The sequence below is a fragment of the Ptychodera flava genome, chromosome 19 (genome assembly GCF_041260155.1).
Source record: "Ptychodera flava strain L36383 chromosome 19, AS_Pfla_20210202, whole genome shotgun sequence".
Classification (NCBI taxonomy): Eukaryota; Metazoa; Hemichordata; class Enteropneusta; family Ptychoderidae; genus Ptychodera; species Ptychodera flava.
The window spans coordinates 30,870,640-30,896,382 of record NC_091946.1 but is presented as its reverse complement, the minus strand read 5'-3'; the positions used below and the strand labels follow the sequence as shown (position 1 = coordinate 30,896,382).

Genomic DNA, 25,743 nt, shown 5'->3' with positions numbered 1-25,743 from the left:
GTCCCTGAGGATTTCTTCAATGTTACAAATCAATGAATCATGGTAGATCACCAGCACTGTTAGTCATAGGTTTGTACCATCACAAGCTGAGACAGGAGTATCTGAAGATTTCCCTGTGTACACTGAAAGGTGTGTCTGTGAGGGCGCTCTCCAGCAGTGACAACTTTTTGCCCAGTTCCCACCATGCACTTGACTGTCACAGGCTTGTCAGCTTGTCTCAGTCTTTACCAAATTATTCACAAAACTGAAATATGCTGTTTGTCTGAGGTACCCCTACAAAGTGCAGGGAGTTGTTTAAAAGTACATCTCTGAACTCTGTTGCAAGAGGACTGCAATAAACCTATGGGTGCTGGATAAACTGAGTTGTAACAGTACATTGAGATTGGAAACTTATGTAGCATAAAGATACTTGCCCTTTGCAATTCTTCTATGATATCTACACTTTGACCAAGCTTTACCTGCTATTTAAAGTCAAACATATTTTAGAACATTCAAAACTTTTCACCAAACTTTTTTGAAATACTGGTAGATCATTCTCCATGACATTTGATTTTATGTCGGGCATATTTACATTTATTTATATTGCAGGCCTGTAAATTGCAGTACTAGTGGCTGGAATGGAGTGGGGGAGGTACCCTCAGATACAGTGGGTAAGAACTATGAACTGTGCTAGAGCAAGGAGCAAATTAGAAAAAAATGAAAATTCAGAAGAAATAACATGTTAAAAGTCTGTTGTATTGTCTAGTGGTAACTGCTAAACTGATCACCTTTTGATGATTAAACTATTTTAGGTTCAGAATGAAGAACAAAGTTCTTGAATCTACTGCCGATTTTTTCGTCCTTGGATTTGAGGTCAAACACACCACGGCTTTTAACATGGCATAAACTGTAGACCAAGATCTCTCGAAAAACGCTCAGTAAATTTTCATGAATTTGATCAGTCGATGACTTCATTTTGTGGTGATACAGGTCTTCAACTACTTTTAAAAATGTTTGTCTTACTCTTCTATAGCATAGTTAGGCAACAAGAATTAGTGATGCGCATGCATGTACGGCTAAGTTAGGCAATAAAAGCGTTAACAGTTAGGCAAATAAATACTTGATTTATGGAAAAGTTAGTACACAGTGTGTATTCTAAAAAGTACATGTAAGTCCATTCCATTTATTTTCACTAATGGCCAAAATGTGACTTTAAGTGTGACGGACAAAAAATGTGCATTAAAGGGAAAATTGCCAGGTGGAAGGTCGATCACCTTTAATATTGTGCCATGTGAAACAGAAAAAAAATTGCAGTTTCGTATATCCATTTTATAATGTGCATATCTTATTCTAGGTAGGGCTAGTTGTCGGGTTCCAATTAGCCATGAGCCACTATGGGACCATAATTTGTTGTGAAATTTTGGGTGACCTGTGACCCTTTTTGTTACATATAACAGCATGGATTGATTAGTATTTGTCTGAACCATACAACTTTTTGGAAAGGTATACAGTAAAGCATATTTGTCCTAGATTTTGACATGAGAAGTCAAAAGAACTTGGTGTCCTTGGCTCCATAATAACCTTTGTAGAGAGTTGATCAGTGATTCTTGTGAATCTAACTCTGGGTATTATATGTAAAGCACTAAAAAAGTACAGCTTTTAGGAAATTACAAGAAAGTGAAATTGGTTTTAAAAATTTATGGTACAAGGTTCACAGTAATGTTTTTTCCCTGTTTTTTCTTGTATAAAATGTGACAACTGCAAGTACCAGCTTATGTTATGAATAAACATAGATGCAAGTAAACCATGGAATTTAACATACAAACCAGCAAACGTTAACTTTAAAACATTCAAAATGTCACTTCTATCTGAAAGGTCAGAATGACACTGGTATTGTTAGCCCTTCCTTCTCATGGTGCTTATCACTCCAAAATATGTAAGGAAAAAACGGAGCATTGTGATTATCAGAAAATATAAAACTGAATTATCAAGCAATTGTGATGCATGTTAACTGCTTATACTTAGGCCAAATAAATAAATAAATAAACTGTGCTGTTCTGCATGATAACATGGTTTTCAAAAATAGGGTAGGTAGGTTGGCAGGAATTTTTTTTTCCAAAATAATTTTATTTTTAAATATGCATTTTTCAGGGGTTCAGGGCGGTCAAACAATGGCCACAACATTTCCATACTTGTAAAAAGGGAAAAAAAGGCATCCTCGTTCAAGCAAAAATCAAATGCCCAGTAACGAACGCCTGATTTTACGGTTTTTTCTTTATTTTTTTTACTTCCGTCTTTATGTAGCTCAAAAAAGTTTAGGGTAGATAGGTAAAAAATAGGGTAGGTCGGGTTATCGGAAGAGCACAACTTTTTTTGTTTGGCCTTACATCGTAGCCGTTCAATTGCTTGTGGTACATTTTACATGATTGGTTCAGCTCCCTTTTTTGAGTCACGTGACTACAACAATAGGCATCATCAAAAAGTTGTCCTGAAAGCATATCGTCTTGAAAGCACATCTTTCAGAAAAAAATTCGTCATATTATCTATTGTTGCCCCTTCCTATGGTATACTTAATGGTTTTGTAGAATGCTCGTTGGTATATTCTGTCGTGAAATATTTATAACATTTATGGTGGAGTACGGAATACCACCTTGGCAATAAACTGCTGACAAGACATGCAAATATGGGGTGGACCATTAAGTATTGGGAGGGGTGCCTGAGCATAAACATCTTTCGGGACAAGGTGTACAATAATGCCACTTGTTGCTTCAAAAAGTGAGATTTACCAATCATGTAAAATGTACAGCAAGCATGTATCATTTCCCTAAAAAACACATTTCACATTTTTGCGGACCATGGCTACCATCTGATTTTTATCAAAAGTTTTACCTTCCAGCTACAACTTGTTCAAAAACATAACTTGGCACTTTCCTCCTCAAATTTTGTCGATCCAACGCATCCCAAAGATGGCAGTGAGCTTACAATATAATCAGAAGATATATATACAAAAATGTTTGTCACAATATTCTAGTTATTTCATCTCCCCGCCCGCTTCATCTGTGATTGCATGTCTATCGAGTACATGTATTTTCCCCTTCGAATCTAGCCAGCTGGTACAAAGAAAGTTTGAAATTGAAGTGATGTCCCAGTGCATGTGTACGCCCCCTTCACGAAATTCTGCAAATACATAAATGTAGGCTATATGACATCCACGAAAATCAGCAAAATCTATCGTGTCGTTTTCCACAGCTAGATTTCCATTCATTGGTTGTCTTGTAATTTTGCAGTCTTACTGACCTCAGACCTCCTGCCACTATCTTTCAATTCATTATAAGCTTAAATGCCTAGAAATATTCACAGCTACGGAATTAGTCACAGGCGCTCCTTAGCTGGTTAGTCTGCTAAGTAGATCGATTTTCGGTTCGATTTATCGATCCCGTAGTCGATATGCCCGCCACTGCAACCTAAATACTCACTAAGTTGTGAGTATTTAGGTTGCAGTGGCGGGCATATCGACTACGGGATCGATAAATCGAACCGAAAATCGATCTACTTAGCAGACTAACCAGCTAAGGAGCGCCTGTGAATTAGTCGGCCGCAAGGCGTAGCGCGAACACTGAGATCTCGGCAGTGCGCACCTGTAGTGCGCAGATTGTTGATTGGGTATCCATCATGGCGTCGAAATCTAAGGCCTTCAAAAAATTAGCGGAGCAATTTACCGCGATTACAGGTGAGAAACACCCTGAAATTTATCTGACGATCGTGCTTACTGCCCATATCTTACATACTATACGTAGTTGGGAAAAATGTTTATCTGACAGGGTTGGTTGAATGATAAGCGAGATGGCGCGAAAATGGCACGATGCATGATTTCGACGGAGCAATCTTACGTACATGACGGAACGGTATACGAAAGAAGCATGTGTTTTAGGGCTTAAAGTTTTATATCTAGGATTTCTACATGGCATGCCGCTAGAAATCATTCAAATCTTGACTTTCACTATACTTGAGAGCCCATATGTAGAAGTTAAAAGTGGAAATTTACAACTTTCGAATAGGTCATGAGGGTGGGCACAGTCCCTCCATTAGCCTTTGATTAGGAGATAGGGTGATAGGGTGATGAGGGATGAGGGGTCGACTCGACTCTGGGGGTATGAACTTCGAAAGCTATCAGGGCTGTTATGTAGGATAGTTTATACGATTCATGCAGTAAAGTTTACCTGAATAACGTTATTGATCTTGACACATGCAGTGCTTGCACCGTTTTCAGGGAAACTTAGCCCTATCGAGTACCCCCCTCCATTGTGTTGCATACGTTCAGTAGGGAGTCACTTCCCATCACAACACAACCAAGGGATTGGCAATACGCCATGTTCCAAGTTTAGCTCATATACGAACCTGCCATGCTTGTCAAATGCAAGTGCACTGATATTGCTGCAATCAATATCTGTACCACTCCCTCGGTTGTGTTCTTCCCAGAGGGAAAAGTAGCTGTATCGCAGCAGTACTTGTGGCATATATCGAAAGCGCTCGGGTCAAGGGTCATCGCCACAGTCCCGGTGCAAGCCAACGCATGGGCTTTTTTGGCAGTTTACTATGGCACCGACCGGTGTCGATGATTTAGCTCGCAAAATAATAAAATATATTAGCCTTTGAATAAATAAACATATCTTTATCATTGACTATATAAGACTCATTCTCTATGCCTGCTAACTACCTTGACGATAAGAACACGTATTTTTGACCATTTTCCTGTGACCCGTCGACGGTTTCTGCAATGTTTGCCCGCTCACGCGTACAACGCACTGAATACGTTTGAGGTCAAAAGTTCAAATCGAGCAGGAACCATCGACGGCTCACCGAAAAAAACAGTCGAAAATACATGTTGTCACAGTCGGGGTCGTAGCAGGAGTAGGGGGTGAGTCGTAGATAGTCAGTGATACAGTAGGTACACAATTTGATTTATTCCGAGCTCTATCTATATTATTATTTTGCGAGCCAAATCATCAACACCGGTCAATGTCGTAGTAAACTGCTAAAAGAGCCCATGCGTTGGCTCGCAGCAGAACTGTGGCAATGACCCTTGACCCGAGTGCATTCGATATATGCCACAAGTACTGCTGCAATATCACAGCTAAGGGGAAAAGCAGAGCTGATCTATAGATCACAGCAAGTAAAGCCAGTTCTACTATACATGCCAACTTCCTTCAGACAGATGATTGCTAATTCCTCAGTCTCCCCAAGTTTAAGCGTAAGATGCCTTCTAGGGGTGTAATACTGCTATAATTTTATTTCTTTACCTTCACTCAATAACCCATGTGAATTTCAGACTTCAGCAGCTTTTTATACACGTATGTTGTAACTGGTCGAGTTGGCAACCCGGCTGTGATCTATGTAATTTAAGTGTAATGTGTGATATGTCACACCATGGCAGAGCCTGTCTGGGACCTGACAAAGAAAGTGAACTATATCTGTACTCAGAGTTAACCATATCTGTATACAGCTCAAATGTGAAGCTCAAACGTTTTGCTGTTGGGCCAGGTGCCTGTGGCGCTCGCCCTGGAGCCTTCAGCTTGAGAGCGAGTGCTTATAGCCATAAGTGAGGCCAAAGTATACTAGTATTATTCAGACCTGTTCTGCAGCACTTGCCATACTCGCTAGGCCAGTATTTTAGGCAAAGAAGGCACGACGGACTGTCGATATTGAGTGAAAGATAAGAACCTACCATAATTACATATCGTCATTGAAACACTTCTGATTCATCATGTTGTGATGATGTATTGACAGGGCATGAATGGTCAAGTGCCAAGAACACGTGTACTGCATACAGTTTATTCACAAAATTTTTCTGTTTCCTCCAGTGAAGTAGTGTGTACTCTTACACAGCTAGCCTGATTGCTTTTGTATTTCATGAATTGCTGAAATAAATGATGGCATGAAGTATTGAAATATTTTCCAACACCACACATAAAAAACATGATCATGTCATTTGTACCTTCACATTGCCAATATGAGAAACTTAGACATTCCAATATGTAGGAAGTATGTCGCAAACATTTTTCTGAACAGCATGTCTAATGGCATAGGATTATTTGTGTTTTGTGTTTACCAGGCGCAAGTGAAGAAGTTGGCCGTCGTATGTTGGAAGTATGCAACGGCAACCTTGAAATGGCTATCGGCATGCACCTAGAAGGTCAGGCTGACAGTGTCACTGAGACAAGTGACAGTGACGGCGCCAACATTGCCAGCACATCAGCTGCTGTCACAAATGATGAGTAAGTACTGTAATTTGTGTTCCATGTCGTTTCCAGAATTGTTGATACCAAGTTCTGAAAGAAGAGTTCATCATAGACTTGTTTTGTAGGTCAATTTTCCCAAATCATATGTAGTGGTAACCCTTATCTTGTCAGGCCTATCACTTCTCCATCTGCCAAGTCAGTAAAAATCTGTATTTTGCCATAACCTGTAAGGATTTCAACTTCTTGGCATGATAGTTTTAGCGGGTTCGGTTAGTAAAAACTTTGATTTATAGTAAGTTTTCAGGGGCCTTCCAATTTTCAAGTCTTTTAAAAATGCAGCATGTTATAGCTCCCTGGTTTTAACCGACTTGGCCTGATGGTGAAATCTGAGCTTGGCAGGATACAGGTTGAAAGTAACCAAAACCAAATTTTACCAAAACTAACCAAGCACACAACAGTTTGTGTATAATAACTATTGAAAGGTACATTGTGTCTTGGTGTGTACAACTTGTGTTTTACTGTCAGTTATTTGATCAAAAATTTTACTTTTGTTGACAAAAATGATGTACACTCTACACATCAATAACAGCTCTGGACACAATAGAGCTTTCCAATTTCTGTTTAGTGGTCAGTGGTTACAGCTGGTGCTTGTAGCACCACATACATGGCATTAGCAAGTCCGTTGGTTGTAATTCTATTTTGGATCTAGGGCCAGCATTGTTCATACCTGAATCAGTGGATTGCCATGCCAGAAATCCAACTGTAAATTGACCTGTGTGCCAACTTGAAAGAGAAAACAGTACCACCAGACTACGCTAACATTTTTCTGAGTTGTCCTTTTCCTTTAACCTTTACCATAGAAAGTACATACGCTGCACATTGCAGTTATATACTATAAAGTACAAAAACTTATTTACAAACAGCCTGGTGGGGCGAGGAAACACTTTATTATCATAGCAAATGCTACTATGCTACAGGATTTTATGTTTTATGTATGTATGTTTGTCTCCACGTGTTTGTTACACCAACATATTTAACAAAGAGTCTGAAATATTCTTGTTTTCCCAGAGAGAGTGTAAGAGCTCCAATTCCACAGAAGAGAGATATTCTAGTTGAGGGTGGTTATGCATTCGGTATGTAAAGTGTTTTATCATTGAACTTGACTGTTTCATTTGACGTTATGACATCAAAAAGGAAATGCAAGCTTCAATAAAAGGACAAAAAAATTGTGACAGATATTTGTCTGAATGTTATTAAAGAACACCTAATTTACCAGTCTGAGATTGTGAATAACAAAGTGAAGTTTCCTGCATATTTTGCTCACAGGTCCAAGGCCAAGAAAACGTGGTGGGAGGGGATCTGTGTTTGATAGGTTTAGGGATTTCCAGGCAGAAGCAAGTAAGTAGCCCTCTGTTGAACAAACAAAAACAATGTCAGTGTGATTATCTTATTGGACTAATTTTACGATTCTGATATATTACTTAAAGGGAAACCTAAGTCCAGCGACTTTGACCGTTTATCCCTTCCAAAATCACCCTTGAGTAAAATGCAGCTCAAATTTGCAACATAATTGCACGCGCTGACGACTACGGCGCAACGAAAAGAGGAGTTGAAGTAGACGACATTTATGGAAATGAGCCCGGAATTCCATGGGCGCGAAAGGGCTCATGGGAGACGCGTGCGTGACGTCATGTGCGATATCATACAGACAATTGTAGCTTGCAGCTGGAGGAGTATTGTGTACAGTTCAGCGCGTTCGTAAGACGACTATGGAGAGTTCGGACAGCGATATTTCTGACATCGAGTATTACTTTTCCCTTAACTGAAATCAAACCATACTAATTTGAACCTGTCCAAGATATGTAATAATTAGAAAGCATCTCAAAACATCGTTCATATCTTGGTTGCTTGCGTTTTGTGTATGATTCAGCGGAGGGAGTCACTGTGCTTGTACAGACCCCGAACTGGATTGGAGAGACTGAGTGACCCTGCAATCCTTCAACGCTACGTTTCTAAAACAGAGTTTTCTGTATCAGTCGCTTAAAATTAATTTTTGGTTCGTGAATGATACGGAATGATTGACTGATTGTATGTGTTACCGTGTAAGTCGAGCTTGGCCAGATCTTTAAGGTTGCGAAATCTCCGATATGTATCAGAAAATATTTATTCGCGATTTGACAAATCTATTATAGTGTCGTCTGTTTTTCGAAGCTGGTGTCGAACTTAGGAAGTCGGACTTACTCAGATCTACAAAGTGATGAAATCGCCAATATAATGAATATTTGCCCGCTATTTAAAAAAATAGTATCGTCTTAAAGCTTGTTGTAAGGAATGTGTTTCATACAAGACCAGTCCAAACTCCCGATGATATTCGATATGTCCTCTGGATTTCCGATATGTCCTCTGTTCAAGTCCCGATCGCCAAGTAAAAATGTTTACATGTAAAGAATGTAATTTGTGCAAGGGCCTCCCGAGTCCCGATGATATCCGATCGGCCCTCTCGACGAAGTCCGAGGGACATTTAATGAAAAAAAATGCTTTACATGTAAAAAATGTATTTCGTGCATTAATAATCTAATAATGTAAAACATACAGTATTCTTGACTTCCGGCCATGGATGCTATTTTTGAACTAAGAGTCGGACAGAGGTATTCGGATGGTCAGATCTGTTAGGTGGTGAAATCTCTGATATACATCGGATATTTACCCACGATTTGACAAAGTATCGTCTAGTATCAGAGTTAAAGTCCTAAGTCGCCGATATTTATCGGGTAAATATCCGTGATTTCGTAGACCCCGCATGCCAACACCATACAGTGCAAGTAAATCTAGGATCGTCTGGTATCGATATTAGCCTAGGAGTTCCGGCGCAATTGATATTTAATATAATATCGGCGGTTTCTCACACCCGGCGTGCCGATACACAGTAGGCAAAAAGTCATTCCAATATCTTGTAATATCAATATTACAAGGTATAGTCCCGTAATTGCCTATATTTATTGGTTATATATCGGAGATTTGGCAGACCCGGGATGTCAAGATAAGAGACGCTTTGTTTAGTTTCGTCTTCGGATTTTAGACTCCCGAAATTGCCAATATTAATATTTATCTGGTTGAAACCGGTGATAGTAGGCTGACTCAGCATGTCAAGATACGAACCGCATTGTGTAGTATCGTCTTGTATCGGTATCAGAATTACGAAATCCCTTATAAAACAATCATCCTGAAAGAATTAGAACATAACGTTGTATCTTTTACAGATTTTTAAACTCGCCCGACTTTCTTTAGCCACTGTCTTCAAAAAGCTGTTCTGTGGGAAGACGGTAAAAGCTGACTCCGTTTGTTCTTCCCTAAGTGATTTTTGCACTCAACTGAACAACAGTTAACTATTTTTTATGCTATTGAGCATTAAAGAGTCGTAACGTGCAGAACTGCACTCCTGCAGTCATAGACTCCAATGCTTTGGTAGGCTGTCACACACGTTCGTGTATCGCCGATGACGTCACGCACGCTCCTCCCATGAGCCCTTTCGCGCCCATGGGATTCCGAGCTCATTTCCATAAATGTCGTCTACTTCAATGTCTCTTTTCGTCGCTCCGTAGTCGTCGGCGCGTGCAATTATGTTGCAAATTTGAGCTGCATTTTATTCAAGGGTGATTTTGGAAGAGATAAACGGTCAATGTCGCTGGACTTAGGTTTCCCTTTAAGAATCTTTATACATTTTTATACCATACGGTATATGCTCACTGTACAATTCAGTTTTTGCATCAGCATGCACCTGCTTTCCAGGACGACGACTTAGTCTTAGTTTAGCAACAATTTATTCTGAGTCACCCTCCTCCCCATGGTACGGTACTTTCAAGTTCATTCTTCAGCATGTTTAGACCACATTGCCATGTTTTTGTCTTCTGTGTTTCACCATCATTGCACCAAAGATAAGTAACAGAGCTGCAAGTACTGTAGTTTCATTTTTATGTGTCATCAGAAGATTTATTTTAATTTTCAACAAAACACTTATTGGTGTGAAAATTTTTCTAGTCAAATGACCCAAGAGCATTATGATCTACATGTCAGGATAAAGCTCAGAACATATGCTCTGTAATTTTTCTCGCAATTGTGCAGCCTCTCGGAAGCTTGCTGCTTATTGGTTAGCTGAATATTATAGAAATAGCTTTAACTTTTAAATTTTTTTGCAATTTTTGATTTGTATCAATTGCAAAACTTCTGCCAAAGGCATATTTGAATACCCGTTATTTAGCATATGAACACAGCATCTATACATGTAAAATGCACTGTTATTGTTCATATTTGAGTTCTAGTCTAGACCAAAATTCACTTGTCAACAATAACAATTCAGTCTATATGTACTGACTGAGTTAACAAGCTTAAGACTGTATCTCAACATGTTTTTGGGAACTGAACAAGAAACTTTTGATATTAAAGTAAATAGTGATTCCACTATATTGAAAAGTCATCAAAAGTTAGATAATTATATTAGCCCTTCAATAACTGGCCAATCAGTTACACAATTGGCTTACTTTTAGACTCCTCAAGTTGCTGTGCAATACAACAGTGTACCAATCAGCTGAGTCACTAACCTTCCAGGCCACTGCACGTTTACTGAAACTTTCAACAAGCACAGTGTGGTACCATGGACATGCATCGTGTATCATTCATCTGTTAGCTGTGATGTGGGTACCCCTGAATTCCATTGTATTTGCTAAAAATTTTGTGATGTAACTATTACCCTTTGCTCAAGTTCAACAAAATTATTGTAGTTACAATATTTTAATAAGGCAACAGCTGACCCATATTAACAAAAAAATGAAAAAGTCTAATGAAAAAATTATTCAAATATGCATCTTTTATGAAATTAAAATGGCATATTCACAGACCTGACAACCGAGCCCTGTCTGGTAAACAGCAAATATTGATTTAATTTTCTAGGAGCACAAGAAGAGAGAATGAAGAACCTCGCCGAAGGAAAGCCTGTCAGTAAAAAGAAAACGTTAGAAGATTTATTCAGACCACCGATAGATATTATGCACAAAGGAACATTTGACACAGTGAGTTTTCTTGAGAAATGTGATCGGGAATTTTGAGCTTAATGAACATGTTATTATACCAGTCACTTCCCCATCTGCTGAGTCAGTAACAGTTGGTGTTGAAACCTGTAGGTATTTTCACTGACTGGACATGGTAATTCATAGCAGGTTCAGTTAGTAAAATCATGTTTATCTCTGTTTTCAGAGATCTTCAAATGTTCAAGTCTTTGTTACAATGCAACATATGGGACATGTTATGCCTCAGTGGTTTTAACCAATTTGACCTGATACTGAAATATGAACTTTGCTAGATAAACGTTACAAAAAGAGGTTATATTTCCTTTACAATTAAAAGCAGACAATAAAATTATTGCCATCATGTTCATTATGTTATCAGCTTTATTTGACAAATCTACAATTACCATGGTAAAATGATAAAAATGTTTATAAATGTTGTTCTGGCCTGCACTGGTGTATAGAAACTGTTCTCTAAGCAATGGAGTTGTCCGTTCTTTTGCAGGCTAGAGAAACTGGCCAGAATCAATGTAAATGGGTTTTAGTAAATGTTCAAAATGTACAGGAATTTTCATGTCAGAAATTGAATCGTGATGTTTGGAGCAGCCCAGCTGTCAAAAGTATTATAGAAGAACACTTTGTCTTTTGGCAGGTAAGCCAATATTCTATACTCCGATGAAAAACTTCTCTGTAAAAATTGTGAATTTAATGATGATAAGATATTTTAGAGTTAATAAATTATTAGTAAAACAATAATAATGTTCATTTTCATTTGAAATATGACATATGTAAGTTTTACTTCTTGAAAATTTCTTGGTTTATAATTATACTAATTTCAGGATAGTAACAAGTTAAAGAGGCATTCCCACTTGCTAACATTTTTAAAACACATTTTTTTAATGCCAACGGTCGATATTTGACGTGGCGACTCTGCGCAGATCGCGAGATATCGATAAAAACATGTCATTTCCCAAGCGTATTTTTCACATCCCGAAGTTTTACGATCGTTCCTGGTTATGACCCGAAATCCCCCGAAAGTGTGTTGTTGTGCTGATTGACAATATTCTAAGGAGTCCAAAAATGTTCGAATGACGCAATTAATTTACCTCCTACTGCGATGACTTTATATACATCATTATCAATGCCTTTACCTCTGGTAATTCTTTTTTTAAAACTTCTCCTTAGTTTTTGTCGTTTTCATTATTCTCAATCAGATGTATTAAATTTTTAACAATACCACATAGATATCAGTTTTTGCGTGTAAAATATTAGTTGCCCCTGATGACTACATTTTGTCCTCTGCCACACAGTTACGCGTGGTTCGATAAGTAGCGGCCGCCGCGTGTGGTATGCGCGCATAGCACGCGGCGGCCACTATGCATACTATGTATCAACCGCACCTATCTGTGCTAGTCACCTATGCGAATTCTGGTGGAATCAGCAAACTTTGTTTTTCGTTTTTTTGCCAAGTCAGTATGACTCGGCTTTCAACCATGGGACATGACCGCTCACCAACGCAAGTGGTACTACTGTGGCGTACAGCAGTGTCAGTGTAGACTCGTACTCCATAGCTTAGTTGACAATGGCCGAAGTGCCGAACGTTCTATGTTCGGAAGCTGAATTCAGCTGGGCCACCGGAATTCAAACTAACTTTTTTGAGGACATGTTTTTATCAATATCTCGCGATCCGCGCACAGTCGCCATGTCAAATATCGACCGTTGGCATTAAAAAAATGTGTTTTAAAAATGTTACCAAGTGGGAGTGCCTCTTTAAGCTGATGGTTTGTTTGAAAATTTTTCATATTGCTTCTTGCCTTTACTATCGTTAGATTGTGAGTAATGGCAAAGACATAGTAACCATAGATGGTGCTTTGTCTCGGCATGTTAAATTTTCAGGTGTAAGACATTGTACAATCTTAACGAAATATTTACATGATTTTCTTTTCAGGTGTATCATGACAGTGATGAGGGTCAAAAATATATACAATTTTACAAAATCACAGAATTTCCATATGTAGCTGTTATAGATCCCAGAACAGGTAAAGCATCCTATTAAATCACTGTATGTTTGTCGTGTTCTCATGTGTAAGCAGTGTTTTGGGGCAAATGTTGTACCACAATTGTATCATTTATCACACTCTTTTAATTCCCGTAGGCTCTAAATCCAAAGTCTTGGTTTGGATGCAGACCAGCCCAGGGAAGGGCTGGTTTCATCTCTCCACTGATTACACAAATTTATGCAAAGCGACTCATCTTGGTTGGATTTCATCACTAACCCATTTGGTGAACTCATCATCTAACTTGCTCTAGCAATTTCATTTTACTGTCACCATTTTCAGCATTAATAAGTGCATTTTAAACTTGTGATATTTTGCGTAATTTCTGACCAAAAATGTGCATTACTATTACAGAGCACTCAAATTGCAACGAAAACTATCAATGTTTATTTAGCTCAGCATGAAATATAGTGTTTTGCTCAAAATCCTAAGTTCTGAACATGGTAGTGGTCAACATTGGTTAATGACTAGGACAGGAAATATTAAAGTGTACTTTATCAAATTCTGGTTGGTGTCAGAAAACTGCATGTGTATGTGATACAGTGTATCTACAAAATTTGCTTACATGGTTTTGTTTCCATTGAAGGTGAAAAATTACTGGAATGGCACAAAGTAGACAGCTTAAGTTTCTGTGATCTTGCGACTGAGTTTTTGTCTTCACATCCAATTTTTGACAAAGATGGCTTGAGTCCGCCGCCAAAGAAGAAAGTACGAAGGGTAAGGTTTTCCCAAACAGACTTCACAAGTGAAAAGTCTGCTCGTATCTCAAAGTGAAATTATGGAAATTGACTAAAAAAAAAACGAGGAAAAGTTTTGATTCTCAACATCGCTGTTATAATGCAAGTCAAGCACTGTAGGTGCTCTTACTTACATGTAATGTTCATATCCTTAGAGTGTAATGATTACATGAATTCTTCTCTGTACCTTGTGAAAATTGTTGCCAAATGGCGATGTACACCATGATCCCTATGACACACACTGTGACATATACCATAATGATCCCTGTGACACATGCTGTGGCGATACCATGATCCCTGTGACACATGCTATGATGTATATCATAATGAGCTCTGTGACACATGCTGTAATGTACACCATCATGATCCCCCTGACACATTGCGGTGATGTATATATACACCATCATGATCAGGTCAAGACTGTAAAAATCACCATATTTATGTATGCCTTAGTAAGTTAATGAAAATCATGTTTATATAAGGTTTTGAAGTTGTCAGAATCTCTCCAAAGTGATCAGTCATGTTTAAGTAGGTTGTATGGCACATGTCCCGCTTTACTGGTTTTTAAAGTGGCAGTTCTCAATCCCTGGTTCTCACATGAATACTTGTTGACATTGACTGTCTATGTGATTTTGGTCCTCTGTTTTCCTCTGTAAAGCGGTTCCAGTGAAGTAATTTGTTCAGAGATAAAGCTGATGACAAACCTGCCCCTTTTAATAACCTTCATAGCGATGAATGAACCTGGAAGGAAAAAGTCTGAGCAACTATTTTTATATCATTTTCAGTCTGAAAGCATTGTAGATGCCAGTGAAGACAGTCAACTTGAAGCCGCCATTGCAGCATCGTTAGCCGAAAGTAAAACAGAAGACACCAAAGAGAAAAGGAAAGAAACCAAAAAACACACAAAACAGCACCCGCAGTTTTTTTACGGGAATGACTCTGATGACGATAGTGAAACTTTCCACTCAATCAATGGCAGCTGTTCTGAATCTGACTGCAGTGATGATGAGGATTTTGCCACTGGACTTTCGTCAAGTCACTCGTCGCCGACTAAAAAAATTGAAAACGGAAATTCAGAACACACTTTGAGAGCTGGGAAACTTAAAGAGAGTCGGGGACTTGTTGAAAGACTAGATGAGAAATCTGAAAGAAATGAATTGAGTTGTAGGACAGAAAACGGAAATAAATCGAACAAATAAATCGAACACTGGGGAGAGCAATGAGAAATGTGACACAGTTAAGGAACAAGTGATTGTAAATGATGATAGCGTGGAAAGTGAAGATGAAGCATCTGAATCTGAAGATCAGAACTCTCAAGACGTTACAAATTCTGAGAAGTCGGAAGAAGATGAATCAGTCGATGACAATGGTAAACAGTTTTCAGATTTGTAATTTGTAATCAAAAACATTCCTTCATAAAAATTCAGAGTAAAACTTTTCAATGCTGTCGTTTTCAAAGAAAGAAATACTCTATTTTACCCTGTTAATCAAGCACGTTTTCACTATGTTTTTGATTCTCAATATGGTTTCTCTCACCAAGTCTTTTATGAAATTTTCATGCAAATGACGATATTACCACAGCCGTTTTCTTTCAGTTCACTAAGTCAAAGAACCTTCTGAGTGTCCAACTCCCAGACGATTTGATATTCTGTTTTGTTGAACAGCAGGCCATAGTAGATGTGAAATAAACAGAAAAATGTTTGAGCAAATAAGTGTTTTTAGCTTCCAGATGTCATAAAAGTGGCAAAAGAGGCTATAAGGGTAGTAGCTGTCTAGTGTGCATTGTCTGTCTGTGTCTGTCTGTCTGTATGTATGTATGTATGTATGTACTATGTATGTATGTATGTATGTATGTACGTGTGTATGTTTGTTTGTTTTTATAGTCTTAGTAAATTTATCTGTGATAAGTATTTCTTCATTAAAGTCAATGGAACAAGCTGACAATACACTATCCTTGGGTATTCCAGGACCTGAAGAATATGAACAATTACACAAATTTGAGGTTTTTTGAGCACATGTTACTGAATGGTATTAATATTCTGTTTCCAACTCTTCCAGGTCCCAAAGCCAAGTTGATGATTCGTTTTCCGGACGGCAAACGGAAACAGCTGTCATTGCCAGCATCAGCCAAGCTCATGGTCAGTATAGCAAAGAGATGAACTTACTTGCTTCCTACATTCTTCTTTATGTTTTGTTTTTCTGCACAAGTCATTCACAATACAAATTTTGAGTCAAATTCTGTCAACAAAATTGAAATTTACACATCATACTCATGAATTCCACATTGACAGGCTGAATACTGGGTATTTCAATGTTCCTTTATGAGCAGAACATGAAATTAATGTTCACAGTGACACTCACAACAGAAATTACCAAAAGAATTATCAAAGGTTACAGCCATACAGTATCTTCAGTTTTTGCAACTAACCATAAAAGCAACAGTTTGGATGAAAGAAAAAGAAAGTAATATTTGAGGATGATAGTGTTGCACTATTTGTGAAACAGTTTATTTTGTAATTATGCCAGTACTCTTTAGTTACGTTTTAAGTCTTGGCAACCTGCAGCTCACACTGTAGAAAGTTAGATTAATTGCAACATAGTATTCACTTTCATTACCAAATAAACTTTATTTATATTCACTCTAATTGTGAACGAAAGGTTTCTTTGAAATGTGCATAATTGGTCATTTCTACAGCACAAAGCCATAAACCCTCTGAGGGCCAAAGTCGATGTTTGTTGCCTTTATAAAATATAGCCCAGTCAAGTTTTCTCAGATTTTTGTCAAAATTTTGATAAAAAAACTGTGGCCAATGAAATGTGATATCCATTTGGTCCAAAATTATCAAACAAATTACAGAAAAATTAATAAAAATTGGTAAAATATTGCACTGAATTTTTTGGTGGGAAAAATTACTGCACTCAAAGGGTTAAATACGGTCAGAATATAAAAGGAACTTGGTAGTTTGTAATATATTGAATTCAATCCAACGTAGACATTAATAACCTCTCTCTCTCTCTCTCTCTCTCTCTCTCTCTCTCTTTTTCAGACATTAGTCAAGCTGGTCATAAGTGAAGGCTATTCCAATGAAAGGTTTGAACTCGTCACCAATTTTCCAAGAAGAAAACTCTCCTACTTGGATTTTGACACCACCCTTCAAGATGCTGGTCTCTTTCCTCAAGAAACTGTGTTCGTACAGGAACGATAACAAGAAGATGTGTTCAGAAATATTCATATTTTTATACCTAGTGTGTAGAAACTTTTGAAAAGGTCATCAACCTAGTGCAGGGTGTTGTCGAGCATTTTCACCATAGAAGTAGCTAACTTATCCAAGATAAAGCAAGCCCTGGAGGGAAAATCTTTCAGAAAATACTCATTAAAGATGACAACTTGTTTTTATGTTGATTCAAAATTAATTTGGATACTCCATAAAGACACTTGTGCTTGAAACAACGTTTGTTCAGCTATTACATATATTATCTCAATGGAAGCATTTATCGGTTTTACTTGAGAGAAGATGCTACAGTTTGAAACTCTTACAATAATGTACAGAAATATATCTAACAACTTACTGTGAAAATAGCATTTGGACTCACATTACACTGCCAGTGTTTTTGTTGCATATTGCAGCCTGTTCACCCCTATTCCCTGTGAGCAGGTCCACAATCACCATTGAGAACAATTGGCATAGGCCAAACCATGGTGAGGTAAGGGTGAAAACAAACACATCATTTAGTATTTTTTTAATGTTACTCACCTTTTTATGCAGTAGCCTTCTTCGCCTTCTTCAAAGAGTCATTTCAACTCAGCAGTTACTATGAAAACGTTACTTTAATGAAGCTGTCACATTGCTTCACAATTTACCTGTACTATTGAAGGTCTTCAAAATAACCGGAAGTTATGTGGTCAAGAAAATTAGGCCAAAGTAGGTGAATTCTTTGTTTTGCATCCTCCAAGAATTTTGGAAGGTAGGCGGATAAGCAGTTAAAAAAAAATAAAGCAAAATTAATTTGCCTTTATATGCTCTCATACAGCATGTACATTCCTGTATCTATAGGCTTCCAGAAGGTACCCGCTTACTGCACTTCACGGTTGTTAGATGACTGCCCTGAAGAAATCTTTTGTCTCAATGTAGAAGTCATGGCTCTGTTTTGTCAGGGAATATCACCAACAATGGAAAGAACTCCAAAAACTCATGTCTGAATGCAAAACAATGAATTTACTTATTTTGTCTGTATCTAGTAAGTCCGAAAGAATGTCCGACAAACTTTGCCCATAATTCTGCAACGTCTTTCCAGTTACAGATCGAAAGTGTCAGGTTGAATTCAGTTGAACACCGACACAGTACTCATTGAAATTTGGCTTCAAAATGTAATCAGAAGGCCTGTTTGCCATACTCTTGTTGTTTATCAAATTGCTGTCGTTGTGTTGAGTATTGAATTTTGTCTATCTTAATGCCATCAAATTCAAACGATGTAAAAAAATCGCACGTTTGATATAATTTAGGCGTTATGATGAATATGACTTTTCAAGAAATTTAAACTTGGTCAACTGAGGTTTAATCTTTACACTCTTGATTGTACTGTAATAGAACAAAATCATACAACACAACTGGTTGAGTGTTGAAGTTTTTACAAAAACATTTCTAGTATGTGAATGGAGGACACTGTGTCTCTGTTTTGCATATTTGCAGCAATTTTATTGTGTACACATGTCAATTATTTGGTGCCACCGTGTTTCCTTTTGTTGAGTTTTGGTAGAGCAAACAAATCTGTATAATATGTGTCACTCAGTATTAGCTAAAAATAACATATACGGAACAGTGTAATTTCCAAAAATTCAATCCACAGAATTTCACGATAACTCTTGTCTGTCACGATTTCCGGATACAAAATATGTTTGAATAATAGTAGTTATAAGTCTGAACAACAACATTGGCAGCAAGGGATTTGAAAATACAATATCAAAATAGTTCCTGAGCCTTGCTATTATAATGCATACAGCGAGTGTTCTGGGGTTGCTAAAGCTCAATGAGTCATCACATCACAACAGTGTGCATTAAGGTAGTATGCACCTCGAAAGTGAAAGACTTAAACTTTTGCTCAAACTTTTCTCAAGGAATCTTTCAACCATCCTATTTCAAAATCAACAATAAAAATTGGGGGTCATCGTGCAAATTTTGGTACTAGAGAAACAAATTTTTCAAGATTTACTGATATTCGAAATTCAAAATGGCCGCCATCCCTGTGTTAACTCCATGGAGAAGAATAGAATTTTCGATTTTCGAAAATTAAGATGGTGAAAAGTTTTATTACACTAAGAGCTTTGAAATGAACTCCCATAAGTGGTATTTTAGAAACGAATTGTAAAAGTTTGAAAGTCTGAATATCTGTCCCAGAGGCGCGTTCTACCTTAATTCAAGATATCATTATTTTTCTCTGTCACAGATGTGAAAATTTGAATCTTCAGGCTTCAAAATCAACAGTTTTAAAATCCAATTTTTTGATGCCATATCAATGTGGAAGTGATACCTGTTCTTGCATTTAAATTATCTTCTGCAGTTTCGATCCGTTGATACTTTAATCCGTTCATTGTAAATACCATTCATTCCTGTTTGTATTAGAATTGAAAGTTTTCTTGTTATATGTCCATCATAAGAGAGGACCTGTTATTTTTTACCGTCACAGCTCTGGCATAATTTTTAAAAAGACTGTTGCTGTAAAGTTAGAACACATACACTCATACGACTTTTTTTGTCAAGTAAAAAGAGCTTTTCATGATACAGCCTATTAAAATTTCAAAAGTTAAATAATAATTTGCGTATTTCCTATTTTATCAAGTGACCAAGTGTGTGTGTGACATGATAATATACTGTCGGAATTCACCCAAGGAATTGAATTTCAGGGGGGGGGGGGGGGAATTGATGTGACGATGTTGTAAGTAGCTCAATGTAGTAGTAGTAGTAATTGTTTATTATTGTGACTTGCAACTCTATGAGTTGCCTAGCCCAGTGGGCTTATAAGTCACCATTCAATTAACCTTTATACAGTACAATGACACTACGGAGAATACGATCAGTGGGGAAAAAGGATGACCAACCAACATTGGAGGTGACCTGCTTCTTCAACATTTTTACCTGTCTATTTAAATTTCTCGTGTTCATTTCAGCTTTTAAAACAATTGGAAAGATGATGATGATGATGATCAAATAAATGATTTCTTTTTAATGTCCAAAAAGTTCACAGACATACTTAAAGCCATTGTGGTGACCCTGTATGACCTCAAATATATCCTGATATTTTTGGCAGTACCATGGTTACCATGGAATTACATGACTTTTGGAATTCAACATTTTAGTGTGAGAAGAGGAAAGCTTGCTATTCTGAATTCAATGGCTACCTGTTTCTCAACGGTGGGTTCAAACCAAAATATTGGGGTGTAAGGTCTTGTGGTAGATGTCACGAAAAATGCAAATTACAGTGAAATTTGGATCAGTGGAACACATCGAGGGTATGTTGATATTCTCATCAAGACTTTTGGAAACCTCACAAGGCTTCAATGCTTTTTGTGATATGCTAGTGCTCGATATGGATTCATATTCAACAATTGTTTTCCACTGTTTGTTACAACTCTGCTTGAGTGAAGACAAACGCAGGAAAAAGTTACAAAATCTGTTAAGCAATTACAGCTCATACAAAAATAAACCTGGTTTTAATTATGAAATTTCATTAAAATCATGGAAGACTGGAATGTTTGTCACTTGAGGGCGCCCTTCCTGGTGGTAGGACTTTGCATTTAATAAGCAGTCTAAATTTGTTCAATGGAAATTTTCTGAGATATCCGTACTATTGACAAGATATAAATCATAGTATTTCAAAATAAGGAAACCCGAGAAAACATTTTACTGATGAGAAATTCAACCTGAGCCAAACAAAAAACGTGATTCAGAATTTACACTGAAGGATCATTATTGTTAGTCTATGCATGCAATAAGGAACACTGTCAGGTTGGACCAAACTACATTTAAGCTTGCCCTTTTGATGTCCAGAAAAAAATCATGAAATAACATAATTAATTCCCAACTAACTGTCCAATCTTCCTCATTCTGACCAACATGCTTGGAGAACATTATATTATTATTAATTATGTTCTTTGAGGGGAGATGGCTAGAATGTAATCTTAAAAAAAAACCAGTTAAGTAACATTTACGTCATGATTTCTATTACTTGATCAAATTAGTTGAATTAACACCAGCTTGTCTGGCTGTACTTTTGCTCTTAAGGTAGTATGCACCTCGAAAGTGAAAGACTTAAACTTTTGCTCTAACTTTCCTCAAGGAATCTTTTAATCATTCTCTTTCAAAATCAAGAATAAAACAAGGGGTCACCATGCAAATTTTGGTACTAGGGAAACAAGTTACCCAAGTTTTACCGATATTAGAAATTCAAAATGGCCGCCATCCCTGTGTTAACTCTGTGGAGAAAAATATTTTTTTTCGAATTTCGAAAAACTAAGCCGGTGAAAAGTTTTCTTTCACCAAGAGTCTTAAAATGAATCCCCACATGTCGTATATCAGAAGAGAATTGTAAAAGTTTGAGAGTCCAAATGTCTGTCCCTGAGGTGCGTTCTACTTAACATTGATTCCCTTGTTAATTATTACATGTAACCCCCGTCGCTATTCGGGCGACCCCTAGGCCCTCCCTGTCATGTGTGGCATCTTCTTTGCATCATCCCTTGAATTATTTTCACGCGAGATAATGCGAGATAATAGCTATCATAAAAATGGCGGCCAAAACAAATTCCACGTAAGACAACCCATCCACTTCCAGCTGTCCTGATCAGGGTTCAGAAGTTTAACGGTACATGTCGTAGTAGTCCATATTGACAAGGTAACTTTCGATAAGGCTAAAGGAGATACTTATTTTTATCAACAGATCTCGGATTTTGACTCTCGGTTCCCACTTCCCGTAGAAAATTAAAGATCAACAGACCAACAGACAACACCATGAACTGTACAGTGTACTGAGTTAGTCATGGGAAGTAACGGTAGAATTTAACAAGTAGTCTGCTTGTTTTCGTCTAATAGAAGCCAACGTAAAGTGTTATAAAGTCACGATTTATGTAGATATTTCAATCGCGTGTACAAACAACGACAATAATGAATGTCAGTGGCTTTCAATATTGTGTCTTCTGTTTTACAGATATTTGGCTCGGACGGTATTTGCCGTCCTACGACCCAAATATCCATACCCGGGCAAAACCTCGAGCTACATGACTACTGCAGCTATGCACACTCATTGCAGGGCTTCATCGTATAAGTGATGCCAAAAAGTGGCATTCCGTTTTCGTTTATTTGCATAGTATACGTTTGTGAATTATTTTCGGCCATTGATGTTATCATGGAGGTAGAAAGTATTGCTTGACATGCCCTACCCTTGATCATAGACCCTAAAAAAAGGGTTTATGCCTTGATGGGGCATGTTACAATGGTTACAGCTTGTTTACGCCCCTTGGGACTGCTAGTAGAGTAATTTGGGTGTGTGGTGTTGTTATTGGGTAATACAAGTGAAGAACACAAGTATTTTCTTTTTGTTGATTCATTTCTACTGTTAACCTTCCAAATAACTGTAAAAGAAAATGATAATTATAGAGCTTCCAAGGCTTTGAGATGCCAAGAAGATAAGAGTACAGCACCGGCATCCATTCTTTCCTACATGTAGGAAAGAATGGACACAGTATCACTCAATAACAACATAAACAACAACAACTATATTTGATCAACGATGTCTCAGTATGTATGACAGAAAGTGACTCTGTAAAATATTCATTTCATACACTCCCTTCTATTGTACTATCTGCACTTAGCCACAAGTGAAAGTGTACAATACAAATTCAAGTTTTCTTTCAAGAGAAATAAGTATCAAGGCCTGGAAGCAACTATACTTTGTGAGTCGTATCTGCAATAGATTGCAAAGAGCTAAAGTGAGATGGAAAATTTTATATCATGTAAGAAATTAGTCAATTAAATAAAAAAACGTTTAAAAAAACTTATATTTTCTTTCAGTGTTAAACCTTATGCTGTGCTGTTGCTGACCATACAAGTTTCAAAAAATTGGAGCACACAGTTTGCAAACTATTGCCATGGAAAGTACTAAACTGTCAAACATGGAGAAACACTGGGTTGAAGAGCTGTTCCCACCATACTACACCTACTCAACTGAGGAGATCATAGCCAAGTATGAAAAGGAGACTCCTCCCATGGACAAGGTCAAAGCTTTGTATGAACAAGTACGCCAGGAAATCAATGCAGAGAGAAAAAGCCACCAGCAAAAGGCCGTCCAGGCTGGCGATACACTGGCAGAATTCTATGCAAATGAAGAGGCTAAGCTGAGACAGCTGGAGGAGTCCTGCATTTGGACTCACAAAGAATTGGAGATTATAAGAGAACTGTTTGAGATGTCAAAAGCGCAGAATATTAAATTATCCAGCATGCTAAATGTAGCCCACAAGCAGGTGACTGAACTTGAAGCCAAGTGTAAAAAGCAGACAAAAGTCATCGAAACCAGGAGTAAAAAACTACACGATAGTCAGCAAGAGTGTCAGCGGACAAAAATCCACCGTGATCAGCTTAAAGCGGATCAGAAGAAATCTCTCGGAAGGATCAAGCTTCTTAAAGAAGACATCAAAGATCTTAAAGAGGAGAGGTTCCAGCTGAAGAGAGAATTGAAGGAAATGAGGAAAACGTTGACTCAGGAACGTTTAGCTAGACAGGAGGCAGAAATCGAGCTCGATGAGAAAGGGAAGTGGTATGAGCGAGAACGTATCGTCAGGGAGGATAACATTCGTCTGGATTATCAAGGCCAGATAAACAAGCTGTATGAAGAGATCACTGATTTGAAAATTGAACTTGAAAAAGAGAAAACAGCACACAATATTGACAAAAGGGGGTTAGATCATTTGAGAAATCACTTTGCCAGTCTTTCAGTGCAGAATGTGAGAGAAGCTAGTGCAGGACATGATTATCTTACAAACTTAGACACTAATCCATTCTATTTGTAATTTTATTAATTTTCTGTGGTTAAAGCTGCTAAATCCATTCCACTGTAGCACTTGTTGAACAATACTATCGTTATGGTATTGTCAAAAAATGGTCTGTGGTTTATCATTATGAAAGTTAAACCAGTATATGTACCTTTTCATGCAGCACTGCAATCTCATGTTTATAAAAAACCTGAAAGATATGCAAGTATAACCATTTGAACTTGTTGGCTGTTAAAAGTCCCCGTTTTCTACCATTTTATACACCAAACAATTTAGACACTAGACTATTGCACTTTTCATGTAATGTTATCTCCACCATATCTTTATAAATTTCATCAACTCTGAAGTGGTTCATTGTGATTGGGCAATGAAAGATATCAGTGTCACTGTCAAGGGCAGTAAGCCAGTATGTGTTATATAGTTCCAACTTCCATACTGTACCAAAGAAATTGCACTAGCAGACAAAAATTATTACTCAAGTTCCCAAATAAGTTGGTCATATTACAAATCTTTTGCAGGAGCCCTGAGCATTATTGTAGAAATGCTATTGTGTTCTATTCTGCCATAACTCAAACCACTGTTGTTATGACAACAGAGATTGGCTCCTGATGACCATAGATCTGAGAGTTTAACTTCAATATAATAGACTAAAACTACTTGAAATAACGTCACTACATGATTTAATGACTTCAATTTGTTAATCAGCACTTGTAATCAGTATTTTTGGATATTGATATGAACACTTTGTCTAGATACAAATGTCCAACCTATATTTTGTATTTTTTATGTATATTTTAATACTTTGAAGATTTCCTGAAATTGTAACATTAAATGACAAATAAATCATTTGTGTTTATGAATAGTCATAGCTGTCTGATATGCAAACTAAACATGACCACACACATGTAACTTGTGTACAACAATTTGCGGTAGATATTAGCAGCATTTCCCTATGAGGAAAGACAGTATTGCCTGTGTTCAGCTTTGACTTTGTATGTGCAATGGGGTGTATAAGTGCAAAATGGAACAGCTGACAAGATATATTGTGGTTTTGTTTTCAAGGACAAGCTGTTTCCTTTCTCTCAGTTTTAATGACAGCAAACCTTGAGTACAGAACTTAAAATATTGATGATATCAGATGTCTGAAAAATTACTTCACCTACCGTACAGTATCATCAATTGTGTGATCACTCTGCATTTGCATTTTATTTCAGACCCCAAATTTGCCTCCATCCCCACTTAAAAAAATCAACCCCTCATTTTCATGAATAGAGGCATGGATAAATTAACTTTTTTCTATGAACATGCAAGGAAAATATTACACACATGATGTAAGCAAGTTTAGTAAAGTGAATACGAATATGTGCCTTAAAAATTGAAAGTTTAGAATTTTTGCCCACACTTTGCTCAAGGAAACTTTTGACCACTCTTTTTCACAATCAATAATAAAATCAGGGGTTGCCTTGCAAAGTTTGGATTTAGACTAAAGAAACAAAATTATGTGAAATTTTGCTGAACATTTTAATTTGAAATAGCTGCTATTTCCCTGTGTTACAATGTAAGTCAATGAAGGAAAGATTTCTAATTTCACAAAATCAAAAATGTTATTGGTCTACGGTTTTCAAATGAATC

The 25,743-nt window shown here is 37.3% G+C and overlaps 2 protein-coding genes across 2 annotated transcripts; both read left to right on the top strand.

Moving 5' to 3' along the window:
* The first annotated feature begins 3,595 nt into the window (after window positions 1–3,595).
* Window positions 3,596–19,885, top strand: LOC139119253 (UBX domain-containing protein 7-like). Its single transcript, XM_070682953.1, is given in 12 exon segments — window positions 3,596–3,709; window positions 6,092–6,254; window positions 7,287–7,351; window positions 7,545–7,616; window positions 11,166–11,284; window positions 11,784–11,930; window positions 13,227–13,317; window positions 13,922–14,052; window positions 14,858–15,265; window positions 15,267–15,441; window positions 16,131–16,210; window positions 17,120–19,885. Coding segments are annotated over 12 exon segments (1,668 nt in total). The 5' UTR covers window positions 3,596–3,651; the 3' UTR covers window positions 17,279–19,885.
* Window positions 19,886–21,830: 1,945 nt separating this feature from the next.
* On the top strand, window positions 21,831–24,973 carry LOC139119252 (coiled-coil domain-containing protein 160 homolog). The gene is made up of 2 exons (XM_070682952.1): window positions 21,831–21,959; window positions 23,135–24,973. The coding sequence occupies exon 2, from the start codon at window positions 23,212–23,214 to the stop codon at window positions 24,127–24,129; it is 918 nt and encodes a 305-aa protein (XP_070539053.1). The 5' UTR covers window positions 21,831–21,959; window positions 23,135–23,211; the 3' UTR covers window positions 24,130–24,973.
* The last annotated feature ends 770 nt before the right edge of the window (window positions 24,974–25,743 follow it).